Source organism: Pollicipes pollicipes, unplaced genomic scaffold (assembly GCF_011947565.3).
Source record: "Pollicipes pollicipes isolate AB1234 unplaced genomic scaffold, Ppol_2.1 Scaffold_4002;HRSCAF=4701_pilon_pilon_pilon, whole genome shotgun sequence".
In the NCBI taxonomy this organism is placed as follows: domain Eukaryota; kingdom Metazoa; phylum Arthropoda; class Thecostraca; order Pollicipedomorpha; family Pollicipedidae; genus Pollicipes; species Pollicipes pollicipes.
The window spans coordinates 2,838,165-2,854,642 of NW_023596420.1; the positions used below are offsets into that span (position 1 = coordinate 2,838,165).

The 16,478-nt window shown below is 51.5% G+C and overlaps 1 protein-coding gene across 1 annotated transcript in view; it reads left to right on the top strand.

The window, feature by feature from the left end:
* The window catches only part of LOC119093388 (nephrin), a 98,561-nt gene extending 84,979 nt beyond the window's left edge, over positions 1 to 13,582 (top strand). Inside the window, exons 12-18 of the mRNA XM_037216343.1 lie at positions 5,095 to 5,252; positions 6,245 to 6,380; positions 7,460 to 7,768; positions 8,621 to 8,738; positions 9,094 to 9,260; positions 10,298 to 10,422; positions 12,308 to 13,582. Coding sequence (XP_037072238.1) covers positions 5,095 to 5,252; positions 6,245 to 6,380; positions 7,460 to 7,768; positions 8,621 to 8,738; positions 9,094 to 9,260; positions 10,298 to 10,422; positions 12,308 to 12,496 — 1,202 coding nt within the window. The 3' untranslated portion in view covers positions 12,497 to 13,582. The remainder of the gene's footprint in view (positions 1 to 5,094; positions 5,253 to 6,244; positions 6,381 to 7,459; positions 7,769 to 8,620; positions 8,739 to 9,093; positions 9,261 to 10,297; positions 10,423 to 12,307) is intronic.
* The last annotated feature ends 2,896 nt before the right edge of the window (positions 13,583 to 16,478 follow it).

Here is a 16,478-nt window from a genome sequence, read left to right on the forward strand (position 1 = left end):
TCGAGGTTTTTCGTCATCATGAGTTAAAAGCGCTTACGTTAAGTCTACACGCGGCGAGGGGGAGCAATTTGCTATGTGAAGGTTTTTGCAGAATAACTTCCGAACGGCGCCATACGGCCGCGCCAAACTATGCCTAACTGTAGGCAATTTAATAGCAGATATTTTGTCTTCAAAAATTGGATATACCTTGTAAGGTCAGTGACATGGCAGGCTAACGTCAGACAGTGGCTGTCAGCGAAGGCAATTTTAGCAGTGGCTCAATGTAGTGCGACAACGGAATGTTAGATATCTGAGATGATTTCTGATGCCAAAAAGAAATATTTGAATTTAGAATTACCGCACATTTAACTGATCTGGAGTCAGGATGAAGATTATGCCGAGGTCAAAACTAACCTATTGTTTACTGGAAAGCTTGCTTTGTGGAGTAGTTTCTGATGTTCGTTTATAAGTTTTTGATAACAGGGACCGCAACAGACATCTTCATTGACCTGCTTGAAGTTCGGAGTAGGTCACTGACCTAAAAAAACCCAGATCAACCTTTCGCTTTTGAGAACGTACCGTCTAACGTAGAAAAGTGAAAACAATCTGGTGGGTTTTTCGTCAACATGACCTTCTAAGCGCAAACAAGGTCGCCAATCTAAAATAAGCACCACCGACTTTTGCTTTAACCAGTTATCTAGGGCTCAGCAAGAGGTTTAAAGCAGTTGTATGAGGAGGTATGGGAGCACCTTGAAGACCAACATTGAGTTTGACCTTATTCGACATTGTTTGACTCAAAGGTAATAATCTATGCATCTCATTTTTTTTTTACAAAAGTGAGTTCATATGCAGAGCAATTTATTCTGTGAATATGGTATATATAGACCCCAGTTGTTTGTTTCGAGGGATCAAATTAACCCCCCACCCGAGCGAGTAGCATTGAACCGGCCACCCGGGCGCGTGTGAACGGTCTTCAATATACCGGAAGACACTGTTTAAACAACATCGTATATAGTGCTAAATCACGGTTATATTGACAGTTTCCAATATTTTGAGCTGTGCTCATCACCAAGAGTGACTATGTCACTCTGACTGTCGTTGACTATGCCTTTGAATATGACCATATGTCTGGTATGTCAGCGGCCACAGTAAGAAATATTGAGTAGAGTCAATATCATCGTTGTGCAACATTACAAAGTCGCTTCGCCAGTGCCTCTTGGTATATTGAAGGCCGTTGACTAGGTATAAGAGCTTCTAACTAATGATGGCTCGGGGCACATAATTAATCATTCACATGTCGCGGAGTTTCAGGCTGGGAAGCTTATTGCAAATTGGGAAAAAAAAGTTATCAATATCCCGTATTTGCAAACGTCGTTACAACCGAACACAAGAACCCTGTCAGCAGCAAAACCATCACATCGCAAAAAGCAACAAAAAACATTTTCAAATATAGCAACTTTGAACAAAAGTTGCCAAGAGCAGGACTTCATGAAGTGAAAGACTATGACCCAGTTTCGCTGTACGTTGATGGCATTATCCAATTACACTTCCTTTGATGCGTTGCTGGATCAACCATGTGTATTACCAGCGTTCAGTTAGCATTATCAAGCACATTGGCACCTGCAAACCTCCCTTTGATCTCCTTACCTTTAAGGTTTTTGACAAAACACCTGTTGGTGCATTTATTCAAACCGACCAAAATGCAAGGGCTTTGTAGCCAGTTGTGTGTCAGTTTGACCGTTTTTTGTTGTTGTTGAAATGTTGCTCGGTGAACTAATTTACGCCGTCGTTTTTAAGTCAACGTCTTGTTCGGTTGTTTGCTCAAAATGTGCTGTGCACTTATGATGTGTGTAATAGTTTTATTGTTGACTCTGACATTGTATAAGGCTGTTTAGTGATAGTGCCTGACAATGCTGCTGTTCGCTCACCCCCGCTCGCTCGTTCAAGGTGGGCTCACCTCTTGGTCGCCAGCTCAGCGTTTGCTGACCAAATACGAGCAGCAAGGGCTTAACACGCGCTCGGGTGGAGGCCACGTGACCCTCTCCGATAAGGGGTTAACACGCGCTCGGGTGGAGGCCACGTGACCCTCTCCGATAAGGGGTTAACACGCGCTCGGGTGGAGGCCACATGATCTTCTCCGATAAGGGGTTAACACGCGCTCAGGTGGAGGCCACGTGACCCTCTCCGATAAGGGTTTAATACGCGTTCGGGTGGAGGTCACTCGACCCTCCCCCATAAGCTGTTTTTTCTAAGATGACTTTCGAACTGCACGCTAAACTTTTTAACATGTAGGCAGTGGAATATCCCATGCCTGGTGCACAAATGAGTTTGCACATCATAAGTTTGGTCACCTATGACAGGTCAATGTCAGTTCATGGCTGTCGTCGGTGGCAATTCCTAGGGAATCATCAATCCGACGTGACAACGAAACGTTAGACGAATCCATGCATCTTTGAGGTGGTTGCGTAGACAATTAGACAGCTGACTTTAGGATTACGAGCTTTCCCAACACCCTGGGGTCATGTGTAAAGGTCAGACCGAAGTTCAAACCTCACTGCTTTTTTACTGGAGAACCTGCTTTATGGGTAAGCTTATGACGCTTATCCCGAATATCTTGATCACAGGGATGCCAACAGACATCTTATTTTGACTCTTCATGGAGGTCGGAGAAGATCACTTACCTGAAATGACCCCGATCAACCATGTATTTAACAACATATCGCCAAGCGTAATCCTTTACGACCATAAAAATGTAAGCAATTCCGTAGGTGTTTTGATCGCCGTGCCCTTCTGTACGTCAAATAAGTTAACTGACCTGAAATTAACACAAATGATCTTTTGCTTATAAGAAGTATGTAGGTTAAAGGAGAATGTATGAGGAGTTCTGGGGGCACTTCGGACACCGATCTGCAGTGTGACCTCGTTTGACCTTCCTTGACTAGTATGTAATAATCTAGGGACCTCAGCATCTGAGGCAAGTGAGTTCGAACACCGATCACTGATCGAATTAACACCGCTGATCTTTTCCTCATAAGAGGAGAATGTTAAGTTAAAGGACCATGCATGAGAAGGTCTGAGGGCACTTCGGGACACCGATCTGGAGTGTGACCTCGTTTGACCTTACCTGACTATTAGCTAATAACCTAGGGACCTCAGCATCTGAGGCAAGTGAGTTCAAGTACCGACCTATATACTCTGTGAATTTTGTATTTTTAGCTTTTTTGAGATCTGAGCTGGGTCAACTTGACCCCCTCCCCCCTCCCCTCCCACCACCCGAGCGAAGATCATTCAAGCGGCTACCCGGGCGCGTTAAATAACGTGCCCAGGTCACGGGTAAAAAAACTACGACAAAGCTCAACGCTTGAGGTGGACATTGCCAGCTCCGACTCGAACACAAATGTACGCATTGATTGTGGCCTCTGCGACAGCGTCGAGAACTGTTGGATGGGATCACCTCAGCGTGCTGGCACTGGTAACAGTCTGCGATGATCGCCAAGGCACGGCCTTAGGCTTGCACGCCCGCTGAAGACCGGGCTCAGGGCAGCGCACGGCCGCTGAGAAGCGTCCGCTGGTGGGACGTGTCGGAGCCATTCGGCACGCACGTTGGCAGCCGTGTCGTAATGTCGACCGCTCCATCTCAGCTGTTTTTCGGTGTCGCGGGGCGTGACCTGACGCGGCCGGGAAAGCGGCCCTCGTCCACTCGATGGCGGACCTGATTGAGTTAGCATGCGCCGCCGGCCGCTGCGTGGTCGCACGGCCAGGTTGAAATAGGGCCACCCGGCTCGCCCGTGGGTCGATCAGCACCGCAGCGGCGGCGGCGGGTCAGCCGGTGAGACGAGGAAGGGCGGGGTCTGAGAACTCCCTGGCCGCTTCAGGGGTGGTAGGGAGGGACGGGTTCGCCCGAGCAGCGTGGCGAGCGCCGGGACGGCTGTCTGGGGGAGGGTTCCTGACGGCAGGCAGCTTGGACTAGTGCCGGCTTTTTAGTGGATTTCAAAGCGCACTGAAGTTGATTGTTCAGTTCCGCCTGATTTGGTGTGGGGGAAGAGTGGGACTCTGATGAAAAGGATTCCGATCCGCTGCTTCCACGTTTGATTGAACGAACTTCGTTGAATGAAGCACGCAATCGACCGGTGCTGTAAAGAAATGTTGGAGAATAGGAACGCTGTGTAACGGATGACCCCAGCTGACAGCGAACGATTTGTTAAAGATCGCTGAAATGTTGTGCATTTTCGTCCCGCCAGTGGCGAACGAAGCATAGGAAAAGGATCGAATGAGAATCCTACGATGTGCTGTGTTTTATTGAGATGGCAGTGCATAGGTACGTTCAAGTTGAACCGGCGATTTACCATGATGAGGCTTTCTCGTATTATACATTACATCATCTGAGCAAAGCGATGATAACTATGTATATGCAGAGACGGCAAGATCTTCGCAGTCTTGAACTGCAGTAGGCCTTAACCCGGCATTTGCTTGGGGTATTTGCCATTTTCAGGTGCTGGGTTGCGGTTAAGAGGGAGAGGCAACGTTGCTGACCAGGCTGGCTTAAACGGCGGGGACTAATGGATCGCTTGACTCCACCACACTTTGGTCTGCTGACCTGTCGGTCACTGATGACGCCGCTGGTCATGTCAAAGGTCACGACTTGATGATAACCATGCTGTAAATTAATGCAACCGAAATATGTCAATCATGACTTCTGCTAACTGTTAGACGCATACCTATACACTTTTGCAGGCATGTTCGGCTTCAAACTTCTATGTTGAAAATAGCTGGTACGCAACTTACCAGGAGTGCTGATCGAAAGAATATATCAAGTAATCATTTAATTGCTGCATGTAAATGCTCGCCGTTTACAGCAGGACTGAGTGTAACGAGACTGACGATTTATGTTGACGGAACTCGTGCCGCTCGTGTTGATGCTGAGGACGCAGACGCGCCCGTGTGTGTCGGACCAGAGGAGCCGGCACGTCCCCTCCCCCCCCCCCCGCCGCGGTTACTGACCGGCGTGCTCTGGCCGCAGACGCGCCCGTGTGTGTGTCGGGCCAGAAGAGCCGGCACGTCCCCCCCTCCCCTCCTCCCCCGCCGCGGTTACTGACCGGCGTGCTCTGGCCGCAGACGCGCCCGTGTGTGTGTCGGGCCAGAAGAGCCGGTACGGCACGGCCCGGAACGAGGCGGCGCGCGTCACGTGTCAGGTGGAGGCCAGCCCGGCGGATGTCACCTTTAGGTGGCAGTTCAACAGCTCGGCAGAGACGCTCGACCTGCCATTCTCACAGGTTTGTCTGGCAGACGTTTCGTTCAGGTGGCAGTTCAACAGTTCAGCAGGGACGCTCGACCTGCCATTCTCACAGGTCAGTCTGGCGGATGTCATCTTCAGGTGGCAGTTCAACAGTTCAGCAGAGACGCTTGACCTGCCATTCTCACAGGTCAGTCCGTAGCCGGGACGTGCTGACCGTGGCAGAATTGTCGTATTAGCCGTGCCACTCGTGGGAACATCAATGTGTAAATGGCGTTGTGTCGTCTTGGGCGTGGCGTTTACTGTGCTGCATAGGCCGCGCCCCATTCTGCATGCACTTTGGCCGGCCCATTCCCTGTCCAAACGACATTCACAATTCTTGCAGAGGCGGGCGAGCAGGCATGATTAATAGGCAGTAGATTTTGTAACAGGCAAACATGGAGCCTTTTGGACTGTGACCAGTTGTTGAAAAGTGCATGCAACATGTGGTCACGCTCCGCGCTTAATAATATCGGAGCACTCCTGGTATGAATCCTATCATACTAGCCGTGGTGAGTCTAACGTTATTGTATGCAACCGAGTTTAAAGCCCTAGGGCCTCTTCAGCGTGAGAGCATACAGGCAGCAAACAGAAGCTTGTCAACTCCATAACAAATGCAGTCGTGGTCGAGGAATTTTCAAGCGCTTCGATATCTTAGAAAGACCCCATTTTATTTGTTTTCTTTGAAGTGGTGACCGCGTGACATTATGGACGCGACAGAACAAAAAAACAGGTGTAATAATGGAACGAAATAGGTGACCGAGCGGCCGTTACGGCACCATCATTTGACATCGACCTCCATTTGACCTGGCAGGTGCAGCCGTTTCCAACTACGCGCCGTGTTGACTCAGCTGTATCCCACTCTAAGTGACTAAGTCCCGTTCCGCCAAACAACAGAGTGAAAAGACACGGTGCATTAGGCCAGAGACACGCGTCTAGCCGGCAGCCCCGGTGTGACTGCGCAGCAGAGACCAGACCGCTCTCGTTCACCAGATTGCATCGCGAGGCGTGGAGAGCCGCGCCTCCTACACGCCCAAGACGGAGCTGGACTACGGCACGCTGCTCTGTACGGCGGAAAACGACATCGGTCGCATGGTCAAGCCCTGCGTCTTCAACATTGTGCCCGCAGGTGAGGGGAGATTGGTTGGCTCATTGGATGTCTGGATGACAGCCCTTTCGACCATCAATGATAATTTCAGGGATTTGGGATTAAGGAGAATGGATAACGGTGGGGTTGAGCTGCATGCACCTGGGGAAACGCCGCCGAGCCTTAGCCCATGCAGGGACCCCTACGTGGGCATGCGGCGAACGTCCGGTCGGGTTCGCTCTTTAGGGGGCCTCTGGGCCCACTCGTGGCTGGTGCATGCAGCTTGCCCCGGACAAGCAGCCTGTCCGGGCAAGCAGCATGTTGCGAGGATGTAGCATGAAGCAAAGATAAGCGGATAAGAGGGTCGGATCGGTGAGATGAAGCGAGCACACTGCTCCCAGGCCTCTCTAGGGCAGTAATAAAAATATTGTGAACTAATATTTCCAGAATATATTTGTTAGACATGTATTTCAGTATTTAAGTGCCGTAAATGTTTTCGATTAATTTGTAAATTTACTTAAGTCTTTTGAAACACATAAACAATATCCATCTTCTTTTGAAACACCTTGGAATGCTTTAAGTATTGCATGACTTTTGGCAAATGCCTTTCAAAACTTGTGTTGAATTCTTGTCTCAAAATTTTCAAACAAATACCTCGCAAATCTTTTAAATAAACTTCTGGCTAAAAGCTTCCTTTCATGAACAAATCCAGTCAGTATACTGAAACATGCCACACGGTCGTCACTAGTTTTGCGGCCTTGCCGCGCGCCTCGGCTCGATCTCACTCGGTTTTGTGCGGGCATCGTTTCAACACTGTCTTCCATGCCATGTGTGACTGCGCCGGCCACGGCTGCCTATCACATGCACCTCACGTGCCGCTGGTGATGGAGAGCCGTTCCCGGGGCCTGATGAGATTCGGTCGGGCAGTTTGTCACCCCATTTGTCTGCTGGCGTGTCGATCGACGAAGAGCGGTTAACACCAGGAGATTTATCGCAGAAATGCGTCCGGTGAGCTCTCAGCTTTCATGGCGTGGCTCGGAATAGCTCCGTGTTGTCCGAAGCCGTGTGGGATTGAGACAGCCGGCGGCGGCTCTAAGCACCACCGCCGACCTGCTGGCCAGGTCCTCCGGAGCCGCTGCGGAACTGCACCGTCATCAACCAGACGTCCGACTCGCTGGAGGTGAAGTGTGCGGCCGGCTTTGACGGCGGTCTGCCGCAGTACTTCGTGGCCGAGCTGTTTGACGTGGCTGGCCGGCGGCTGGTACGCAACCTCACCCGGCCCTTCCCCCACTTCGCGGTGCTGGAGCTGCCGCCGGGGCTGGAGCTGCGGCTCGAGCTGTACGCGGCCAACAGCCGCGGACGCAGCCGAGCCATCACGCTGGACGGCTTCACGCTTAAGGCGGCCGAGAAGCGCATCAGCAGCAGCACGGGTCAGTCTCGCACTCTCTCACTGCTTGCAACAACATTGCCAGTTTCATTGCTTGAACACGACGTACATCCTCGGTGCATTTTATTAGCATTTCACAGCAGCGTGTCTGACATTTTCACATAAGAAAATTTCCCCTCGCGGGGAAGTTGTCTTATGTTACTGTCCATCATCTCTGCCATGGGCCGCAGGCCGGAGCGGTGTGCCGTAGGCAGGAGCGGTGTGTTGTAGGCCGGAGCGGTGTGTTGTGGGCCGGAGAGGCATGGTGTGGGCGGGAGCGGCGTGTCGTAGGCCGGAGCGGCGTGTCGTAGGCCAGAGCGGCGTGCCGTAGGCCGGAGCGGTGTGTTGTAGGCCGAAGCGGTGTGTCGTAGGCCAGAGCGGTGTGTTGTAGGCCGGAGTGGTGTGTTGTAGGCCGGAGCGGCGTGCCGCAGGCCGGAGCGGTGTATCGTAGGCTGGAGCTACGTTTTGTAGGCCGGGGCGGTGTGTTGTAGGCTGGAGCGGCATGGTGTGCGCGAGAGCGGTGTGCTGTAGGCCAGAGCGGTGTGTTGTAGGCCGGAACAGTGTGCTGTAGGCCAGAGCGGTGTATCGTAGGCCGAAGCTGCGTTTTGTAGGCCGGAGCGGCGTGCCGTAGGCGGGAGCGGCGTGCCGTAGGCGGGAGTGGCGTGCCGTAGGCGGGAGCGGCGTGTCGTAGGCCGGAGCGGCATGTCGTAGGCCGGAGCGGCGTGCCATAGGCCGGAGCGACGGGACCTGCACCAGGACGCTAGATGGATCCCACGCCGTCAGACGCCGGCCGACTACTGGCGCCGTGATAAGCTTCTAACGTAGGCGATGGTGTCACGGTCTGTTTGTCCGCCAGCTGACGCGCCGCCCGCTGAGAAGCTCTCGGTGACGCCGATCCTGGGGGTTCTGATCGGCGTCGTCGCCTCCCTCATCATCATCGCCATCGGTGTGGTCGCTTGCATGAGGAACCACAGGTACAGGCTGCTGACTCCGCCGCCGCCTTAAAGCTGCCGGATTTTCGCCACAACATTGGTTTGCTACGCTAGAGGAAATGTGGCATTGACTTCTGAACGATTCCAAACGAAGTCTTTGATCAGATGTCAACGGTGCATTTATTTCCAACCCGCCCACAATGGCTTCGGTTCGCTCGCTGCTGTATGCGGCATTGTGGCAGGTCTAAATATAATCGAATACCTACGCCCACGCCTACCAAACAGCTTCTCCAAGACATTAGTCGACGGCTGGGCCCAAAGCACCGGCCGGAGCCCTGCTCCCCCTCCCCCTCCCCCTCCCCCCTCCGTCTCATCTCTCGCCTGGGATTGTCGGCAGCCGTCGCGTCCCGAGGCCGGTGAAGCATGCCGACCTGGTCAACTCGTCGCTGATGATCAAGGACCGAGCGGGAGCCGACGCCGATTTCGCCGAGGCCGGGTTGCGCGTGGCCGCCAAACTGAGCGGTGCCGACGAGGCAAACCCAGACGTCGTTCCCAGCAAATACGGTGAGCGGAGCAGAGACGTCCGCGAAAGCGCCGGCAGGGGATGGCTGGGATCTATGGACGTGAGATATGCTCCTCCTTGGGGAAACTGCGGTGGGTTTTGCAGCGCAATTTGCTTAGACTCATCCTTCTTAGACTCATCCTTCTTAGACTCATCCTTCATAGACTCATCCTTCTTAGACTCATCCTTCTTAGACTCATCCTTCTTAGACTCATCCTTCTTGTTTGCCTTACTCAGTCAACTTATAACCAATTTTCCAATGTGATTTAAATGGACTCTTCCTATTTGTGTAGATTTTGTAAGGCAAACAAACCCAGGATGCTCGCCTGGGCATGATGTGCTTTTTATCTTGGTTCTTTTGACGATGCATTCGACATTGTTATTAAGAACCAAATTGCTGTGATGCTGACATGTCACTTTCCATTATACAAAACAACTCACCTCTTGTTGTCAAAGCAAACCTCGCTCAGTTTTCCGCAAGCATGAAATTGTTTAGTCTGGGTCAAATGCTTTCAGCCTTGGAAGAAAAATATTTGTATTCATAGCACCCGTGAGCTAGGGCAAGCAAGATGCGGCAGCGTCTTAATGCGTGGGCCACGCATTCGCTCTGAGTTGGTGTGAACGTATGCTGGTAACAGAGCTCATTGTAGGGAACTGAAGTTGTGGAACGCGGTGAGGGAAGACTGGATGCCGTCTTTTTGTCCAAAACGAACGTTGCATGTGAATGTGAAGATTCCGGCAATAGTGTCAGCGTACTCCTAATTCGGTCTGATCTAAGTGGACGAACCTGGTACGCGTTAGTCTATGCATCACCCTAGATAACGAATGAGTGCTGCTATTAAACAGCGTGCTTACAACCGGACCAGCCGTGGCTTCGGTTTCTCGCGACAGCCGGTGGGGGAGGATTGGGGGGCAATGACCACTAAAGAATTACATGCGTTTTCAAATAAACCATACCTGCGTTGTCATGGGGCGACACGTTAAGATGTTTCATTCCTCCCCAGCTTTATCTTCCGTAACACTGTACACTCGCCTCCAGGCCCGGACCACGAGGTGGTCGAATCAACACGATTGCTGAACCACGTGCATGTGAGCGCCCGGGGCAGTCGGCTGTCACTGGGCTCCTGCTCGGCGCAGAGCGAAGGCAAACGCTGCATACACCAGGTACGGTGCGCCAGAGGAGTCCCAGACCACCGCGGTTCAGGATCAGACGAGCGCGGGCGGTCTACACCGCCGCAGTTCAGGATCAGATGAGTGCAGACGGCCTAGACCGCCGCGGCTCAGGATCAGACGAGCGCGGGCGGTCTACACCGCCGCAGTTCCGGATCAGATGAGTGCAGACGGCCTAGACCGCCGCGGCTCAGGATCGGACGAGCACAGGCGGTGTTGGCCGCCGCGGCTCAGAATCAGACGAGCGCAGACGGCCTAGGCCGCCGCGGCTCAGGATCAGACGAGCGCAGACGGTCTAGCCCGCGGCGGCTCAGGATCAGACGAGCGCAGACGGCCTAGGCCGCCGCGGCCCAGAATCAGACGAGCGCGAGCGGTCTACACCGCCGCAGTTCAAGATCAGACGAGTGCAGACAGCCTAGGCCGCCGCGGCTCAGGATCAGACGAGCACAGGCGGTCTAGACCGCCGCGGCTCAAAATCAGACGAGCGCAGACGGCCTAGGCCGCCGCGGGTCAGGATCAGACGAGCACAGGCGGCCTAGGCCGCCGCGGCTCAGAATCAGACGAGCGCAGACGGCCTGGGCCGCCGTGGTTCAAGACCAGACGAGCGCAGACGGTCTAGTCCGCGGCGGCTCAGAATCAGACGAGCACAGACGGCCTAGGCCGCCGTGGTTCAAGACCAGACGAGCGCAGACGGTCTAGTCCGCGGCGGCTCAAAATCAGACGAGCGCAGACGGCCTAGGCCGCCGTGGTTCAAGACCAGACGAGCGCAGACGGTCTAGCCCGCGGCGGCTCAGAATCAGACGAGCGCGGGCCACGCCAGGTGCAGTACCGACGAAGAACCGCACTCAAGGTGCTGTGATCCGACAATGCGCTGAGAACTGCACCACAGCTAGCTTAATCTGGGTAATCGGGGTAGCTTACTACTGCATTCACAGTGTGTAGACCAACCACCTTACCGCAGTAGCAGACAAGTTGCAAAGGCACAGTTTACCATGGGCCGCGTACGCGAGACAAAATTTGCACAGCGGCCATTCGCCACCAGTGCTTGTTCGGGTGCCGTAGCCAGTGAAGGCGTGCACACGATTCGGCCCCACATGAAAGGCTTGGGTGGGATGCCGTGCACACAGAAACCACAACACAGGCTAGCAACGCCGAACCTCGTCCATCTTACGCATGCAAACGCGTGCAAGTTTTAGGAAGCTTATTATCCCACGCTGGGTACAAAAATAAAAGCCAGAAATGCAAGCTGCACACAACACGTTTACGCATGATATCATGATGTATTTGTTCGGTGTCGCCCCAATGCAAAAGCGCCGGTCTTTAGGCCATTTACGGCATTTCGTGGAGTCCCATTTGTGTGCTGACTGGTGCGCCGCTGGACACGGATTGACCTTTTGTTTAACTTTTCATCCTGTGACGACCTTTCAGGCTTGCACCGCCGTCTGGTGCGTCTTCTTTCCAAACTACGCACGTACTTGGCTTGTGACCTCTTATTTCGGAAAATGTTTAGTTCTGAAGAGACCGCTGGAGCTATTTTGATCACAGACTGCTAACATCGTTAGATTGGCTCCAGGCTGGAGTTATGGAGTCACTCGACTGTATTTCTGAACATTCCCTAATCTGCCAGCGTGTCACGACGCCTGTTCCGGAATCCATTAAATCCCAATCCACCAAACCGTTTGTGATTTGATACTGTTTTGCAATCTATAATTCGTAGAATCATGACCAGAATTGCAGCCTCTTTCTCAGCAACCCCCCCCCCACATCAAAAATCAAAAAAATACGGAGCACCAAGATGTCCAGCCTGTACCACTGCACGCTACAACTAACCTCACGCCGCTTCGGCGCCGTGTTTAACCGATGGCGCGCGGGCCGGCAGGGGGACAGCGTCACGTACGCGGAGCTCAGCCTGCCGCGGCCGGGCAAGACCTCGAGGTCGGTCAGAGGGCGTGACCCCGGGACGGCCGTGGTCTACGCCACGATAGACCACGGCAGGACGCCGGGCCGGGCGCGGGACACAGTGGTGCGGACTGGCGAGCCTTCGGACCAGCGCGAGAGTGTGGTGTGACAGTGCGGCGCACAGTGGCGCGGGCCGCCCGCATTGCTGGCCAACGGGCATCAGGTGCGCGGCGGTGCAGCGCACAGTGATGCAGCCGGGGACGTTTTCTGGCTAAGACAACGCGATGCGGCCTGATGTGAATATCCTAGCCACTGGACTATGCGTGTTGTGATATGCTCGTCCAGGTGTTTGGTGTACCCTGGCTGTTTGGCGATGGGCTGGATGAGGGCTCCGCTGGTTGTCTATATGTGTCTATGTGCGAACACATCCGGAATGATGACGCGACAAAGCTGGCCACGCCACTCAGGAAACGAATCCTCTCGAAGCATTCAAGCAGCCACAGTCATATCGTGGCTGCAAAACAGAGGCTGTCTGAAGGCTTCTTTGGGCAGTGGTGTCAAGTTAAGAAATTCTTTGTTGCTCTGTGGCTTTGGGCTGTATGTCTGGAATGTCAGCAGTGTCATTTCGGACAGCTGTTATTGGACAGCATTTTCCCGGCCTACGTATTTTGAGAACTATCACGATATGCTTAACCTTGTATGCTTGTCATCGCCATAGTCAGTCTAGTCAAGTTTGTTGCCCTGAACAGGCTACAACGTCGTCAGGGTCTGAAGTTTCTGCAGGTTTTGACGTCGAATATTGTTGTAATAAACAGCGGCTACGAACAAGAAGGTAGGGCCCTTGGTTCAGATTTTATTTTTTGCGGATGTGAAAAGGTCTTACAAGAAGGATACACTACGTCGGCAGCGTATTGAGCGAGGTGCGCTGGACACTTATGTACACGATGTTCATCCAGATTCATGTGTAAATGGCGTTGACACCATTACCAGTGTTCGAGATGTGCGTTCGAACAGACCGCACATTGTAATGGTCGGGAACATTGTGCCAGATTCTGATGGCAAATGTCCCCCCAATCAGCGATTTGAGTACCAGCCCTTGGGGTAACAGCCTTGGATGATTGTTCCTTCGAAGGAGACTGAACTGTGGTATTATTTTCATAGCGCTCCGATCCCGTACTTGGTACATTGTGCACGCAAGAGGCATATCACCCTCCATGTCCGCTCTTCCGTGTTGATGTGGCGACACAGAAATATACCTGGCATCGTAATTAATAGTGTCCTGAATTGTTCAGCAGCCCGTGATGCCTGTTAGCTGCTGATTCGTGGTGCGACGCGTGCCAGTAGATCGAGGGTGTGGGCTTTGCAGCCGGGCAACACAGGCGCTTACAAAGTCCCAGCTAGGCGAAACCGAAAGCTCTCCAGTTTTCTTCGCTGGAGGCTCAACTCAACTATCACGCGCCCGGGTGGCCGGCTAGATACCCTTCGCTCGGGTGGGTGGTGGGTTAATTTGCTTGAGGTCACTGGGTCATGACCTTTGCGTCGAATAGGTCAAACAAGGTAAGATTCCAGGTTGTTTTCCAAAGTATCCCCGGAACCTAGATAACTGCTTCTGAGCAAAGGGTCACAAGCTGATTTAAGGTCAGTGACCTTGCTTGACCTTTTGGAGGTCATGGTGACCAAAATCATACAAGTCTGCCCTGAGTTTTGCATTTGAATGAGCGACAAAGATTACGCTAGGCAGTATGCTCCTAAAAATGTCGACCTGGGTCATCTTAGGTCAATGACCTATTCTGACCTCTAAGAAGTCAATGGAAGATGTATGATGCGGTTCCTGCTATCAATGAATTCAAAATGAGAACCGGAAACGACCCCATACAGCAAGCCCTAGAGCAATAACACAGGCTGGCTTTGACCTTGGTCTGACCTTCATACCTGACGTTAGGTCAACGTAATCTGCTCACTCAATGTTTGTGTTGCCTAATAAAGCATCTCAAAGATGTATAGGTTTGTCAAACACTCCGTTGTTGCATTAGGTTGAACGATTCCCTAGAAATTGACTTCGGTGAAACCATGGCCTGACTTTGACCTGCCATAGGTCAGTGACCTTAGAAGGTGCATTTAAATCTCTTACACCAAACGATCCTCTAGTCAGTTGTCAACAATATGCAAAATTTGGCTCAGCTACTCCGCGCCGTTCGGAAATCATTCTGGAAAAACCTCCGAGAGGGGGGTCAGTTTGACCCCCATCCGGGCGCGTGCTATGTGTAGGTTGTCCATCAACCCTCGCCATTCCAGCGTTTCGTAGCCTACGCCCTAATGCAGGGTTCAGAGGCCATCACTAAGATCTCAACAACTGAGCATGCCAGAGCCACGGGGAAAAAACGCGTCTGAAAGCTCTTGTCAAACTGTTTTAGATAGGTGCGGCTGATCAGTGGTTCATGTGGCCTTCGACAGGTCGAACCAGGTGAATTAGGCTCATTTAACACTTTATCTTCCCCTTATGTTATCTCAGGGGCTGAACATTCTACGACAATGTGGATGACGCTTTTGAATTGGTCTGCGCAGCCTCAGATAAACACTTGCATAAGACTTTAATAATAGCCTTATTCCTCGGAGAAAAAAACAGGGGAATAAAGATAGGGTTGGGTTGATATTTCGTGAACATGTCTTTATCGAAACAATAGCAGAAGTACATTCAAAATTGCCTGCCGATTATCACACTCGATATTAAGTTGTTTTTTTTTAAACAGCAAACCACAGTTTTTATAGAACACCAACCTGAATGGACACTGGACACTACCTCGAGTTCACTTCTGTTACTGTTTCTACATTAAAGGGACTAAACAAAGAGCGATTGCCAGCCATTGCCACGATACAGTGCCTATCTAAGAATTAGAACACGCAAACATACGTGTACATTCAAACGAGTTCATGCAAATAGGCTTCACGCATTATGTCTCATTCAAGCACGCAAACGATTCGAAGTAAACAGGGATCACGCATCGCGCATCAGTTATACATGTAAGCGATTTCAAGTGAACAGGCATCGCACATCACGCGTCGGGCATCACTTGCACATGTAAACTATTCTAAGCCAGCACACATCACACATAAAGACACATATCACGTTCGCATAATCAGCCATGAAGAGCCCTGTATGTCAAGATTTGGTCGCCGACTTTGTATGAGAATAGATTCACTCATTTTCCTGTCTGGATGGTCCTGTGCTCTGTAGATGACTGAACTCTGAAAGGGGATAGGGACCACACCTCCCTCAATTTCAGCCTGAGCGTGTTTTGCCAAAAACTGGTCAGCAAAAGGGGTATTCCCTGTTTTGTTTTGGCGTCTCGCAGGTGTTCATTATATCTCAAACGAATAGGGCGCGTGAACTCCCCGACATAGACTATGTCCCTCCTATGCTTTTCACATAGTTTACAATTGATTTTGTAAGCCATGCTTTTTTTCTAATGCCATCCGGGCTCTTAGGCTTCAATGTAGAAGATTTCATCAGATACTTTTTTAGCTTATTGTCACACGCTCAGGCCGAAATCGAGGGAGGTACGTACCCTATACCTCTTTTAGAGTTCAAAGTTATCTACGGAGCACAGCACCACCCAGACAAGAAAATAAGTGAACCTATTCTTATACAGAGTCGGCGACCAAATTTTAACAAACAGGGCTCATCATGGCCAATTATGCGAACGTGATATTTGTCTTTATGTATCATGTGTGCTAGCTTAAATCGTTTACACGTGTAAGTGACGCCTGACGCGTGATGTGCGATGCCTGTTCAATTGAAACCGCTTGCATGTATAATTAATGCGTGATGTGTGATGACTGTTCACTTCAACTCGCTTGTATGTTTGAATGAAGCGTGATGCGTGATACCTATGTGCTTGAATTCTTTAGAATGTACAGGTATGTTCGTGTATTCTTATTCTTACATAAGCGCTATATCGTGGTAATGGCTGGCAATTGTTCTTTGCTTAATGCCCTGAATGTTCTCCTGTAAAAACTGTGACTTGCTGTTAAAGTCACATCACTGAGAAGAACAGGGCTAAAAATGGCTTCCAAAGCCGTAGGAGACGTTCAGAGCATTATAGTGGCACAGTGTTGGGTAATGCTACAAGTATGTCACATCTTGCCCTATT